Genomic DNA, 2392 nt, shown 5'->3' on the forward strand with positions numbered 1-2392 from the left:
GTGCGTGAGGGGGCGGCCGGGCTGGGCGGCGCGCGGGGAAGCTCTTCGCCCCTGTGCGCGGCTGCACGTAGTTATTACGAAATGCCGTTATGAGGTGCTGCCCGCGACGAGGGCGGAACCCGTTCCAGAAACCTTTTCCTTGGAAAGAGGATGGAATTTTTCGTATTTTGACGTAGGGTTTTTATTTTCGTCAATTTTGTTTTGAAGAGGTGTTCTCTGCAGGGGGTACTGTAAGAATTTTTTAAGGAGGTCAGTCTTGCATTTCGGTTCCGTAACTTAGTTGGCAAAACTGATCGGCACTTTCTTACTGGAAAGTGCCATGATGCTAATTCTAACGATTTTATGTAGACATTTGTTTTAATTAGAGAATACGTAATAATGTCGTCCTTACTTATCATTACGGCCTATTGTATGCAACTGAGTAAACGTAAGAATGTACGGCAAGCGGGGAAGTCTCGTTACCGCAGTAAACAACATTTATACTTTCATCTTAAATATGCTTTTAAATTTTAACTGATTAATCGTTACAGTGGTATTGGTAAGTATTGTTGTGTCTAGCTTGCAGCTGGGGAAAGAGGATCCAAGGTTCACCTTTCTAAAAGCACATATGACCAAGATGCGGTGGCCCGAAGAAATGCCGGGTACCTGCTGCTGCCAGTCAGTTTCAGAAGTCAGGCGTGATGGTTTACACCTATAAAATGAAGCGACCAAAACAAGTGATTAACTTCTGGAAATAGTTTCAATGACCTCTCCAGCCTCGCAAAATAAGTCAGTGGTAAAACTGGAACTCAAATTTGGGAAGACCTGTATGTGTGGACATACTCAAATTGGCAATTCTGTACTTTTAAGAAGTAAGTTCATACAACCTAAACAAATTACTCTTACAAAATTTCACATAGGCTCAATTATTAAATACAAGTTCTTGCTCTCTAAACTTTTACAGTACCATTCCGAAGTCAAAAATAAAAAATCCCTTTCTTTGTTCAACTAGTTTTAAAAGAACAGAAATCCCTCCAACAACCTAGGAGCCTTAACAGACACAGGTTTCTTAGGTTGCAGTCCTGCATCTTGCACCATCTTCCTTTTTGTGCTTGCACTCCGCTTTGCCTTCCCTTCTGCTGAGCTGCCAAACCAGATGGGAAGAACAAAATGCGGTGTCTTAAACCTCTAACGCAACTGGTAAGCTTAGTGGAAGGAGAGCGTGAAGGGGATGGGCCAGAAAAGAAAATAACTTTATTGGCACTACTTACCTGTCTGTGGTAGCCAAATATATATTTTGGTGGTGCCTGGTGAACAAAGCAACAGACCGTGATGTTCTGGAGTCCTGCCTCTATCTCTGTAATTGACCCTAAGGACAGAACGCGTAGACGTTGCATTGGTACAAAGCAACAGTTTTACAAGCAGAGACATATGCTGTGGTTTTCTTTCTAACCAACTGGTGTAGTAACTTCTTTCTGGAGTGTTCTTTGGAAGGCAGAGACAATTATTCAACTGAGCAATAGGAAAAGGGATTGGTTAATTGCCAAGAATGCGTACATCAATCGGTAATTGCGAGGAACCTTTACTTGTAAAAGAATGCTGGGTAGCGTGTGGGATAACTGTTGATCTTCAGTTATAGAGTCCCTTTAATTTCCAACAGATTCAAAGATCTCAAACAACTGTCCTGTAAAAACAAGGGGGGAAAAACAATCCTGCTTGGCAACAATGAGGTAAGTTGAGAGGTTTTTTTAGACTGAAATAATTTACATTCATATTTTCAAGCATGGTATATGCACTGTGGGAAAAAATGATCAAAACTTCTGTGAAAAAACACACGGATACTCTCTCAAAATTTGTAATTGATGGGGCTGTCCTGGATCACTTAATTTGATCAGAATTCCCTGCTGAAAGCCTAGAAACTACTTCTGGAGTAACATGAGTAATATGTATAGATGAGTGACTGTTTAGTAAGTATCTGTTCTCCTAGAGAAGCTGGCGGCTCACGGCTTAGACAGGTGGACTCTGCGCTGGGTCAAAAACTGGCTGGACGGCCGGGCCCAGAGAGTTGTGGTGAATGGAGTTCAATCCAGTTGGCGGCCGGTCACGAGCGGTGTTCCCTGGGGCTCAGTTTTGGGGCCGGTCTTGTTCAATATCTTTATCAACGATCTGGACGAGGGGATCGAGTGCACCCTCAGTCAGTTTGCAGACGACACCAAGTTGGGCAGGAGTGTTGATCTGCTCGAGGGTAGGAAGGGACCTGGACAGGCTGGATCGATGGGCCGAGGCCAACTGGATGAGATTCAACAAGGCCAAGTGCCAGGTCCTGCACTTCAGCCACAACAACCCCATGCAGCGCTACAGGCTTGGGGAAGAGTGGCTGGAAAGCTGCCTGGCGGAAAAGGACCTGGGGGTG

At 44.3% G+C, this 2392-nt stretch overlaps 2 protein-coding genes across 3 annotated transcripts in view; one reads left to right on the forward strand and one right to left on the reverse strand.

Annotated features, from left to right (window-relative positions):
* Positions 1–1376, reverse strand: part of SLC30A7 (solute carrier family 30 (zinc transporter), member 7) — a 34951-nt gene extending 33575 nt beyond the window's left edge. Inside the window, exon 1 of the mRNA XM_009333854.1 lies at positions 1251–1376. Within this exon, the coding sequence (XP_009332129.1) occupies positions 1251–1376 (126 nt within the window). The remainder of the gene's footprint in view (positions 1–1250) is intronic.
* Positions 1094–2392, forward strand: part of LOC103925093 (exostosin-like 2) — a 77811-nt gene continuing 76512 nt past the window's right edge. For both annotated transcript variants that reach the window (XM_009333740.1, XM_009333741.1), the window contains exons 1-2: positions 1094–1179; positions 1640–1709. In XM_009333740.1, coding sequence (XP_009332015.1) covers positions 1705–1709 — 5 coding nt within the window. In that variant the 5' untranslated portion in view covers positions 1094–1179; positions 1640–1704. The remainder of the gene's footprint in view (positions 1180–1639; positions 1710–2392) is intronic.

The sequence above is a fragment of the Pygoscelis adeliae genome, unplaced genomic scaffold (genome assembly GCF_000699105.1).
Source record: "Pygoscelis adeliae isolate BGI_AS28 unplaced genomic scaffold, ASM69910v1 Scaffold10, whole genome shotgun sequence".
NCBI classification, from domain to species: domain Eukaryota; kingdom Metazoa; phylum Chordata; class Aves; order Sphenisciformes; family Spheniscidae; genus Pygoscelis; species Pygoscelis adeliae.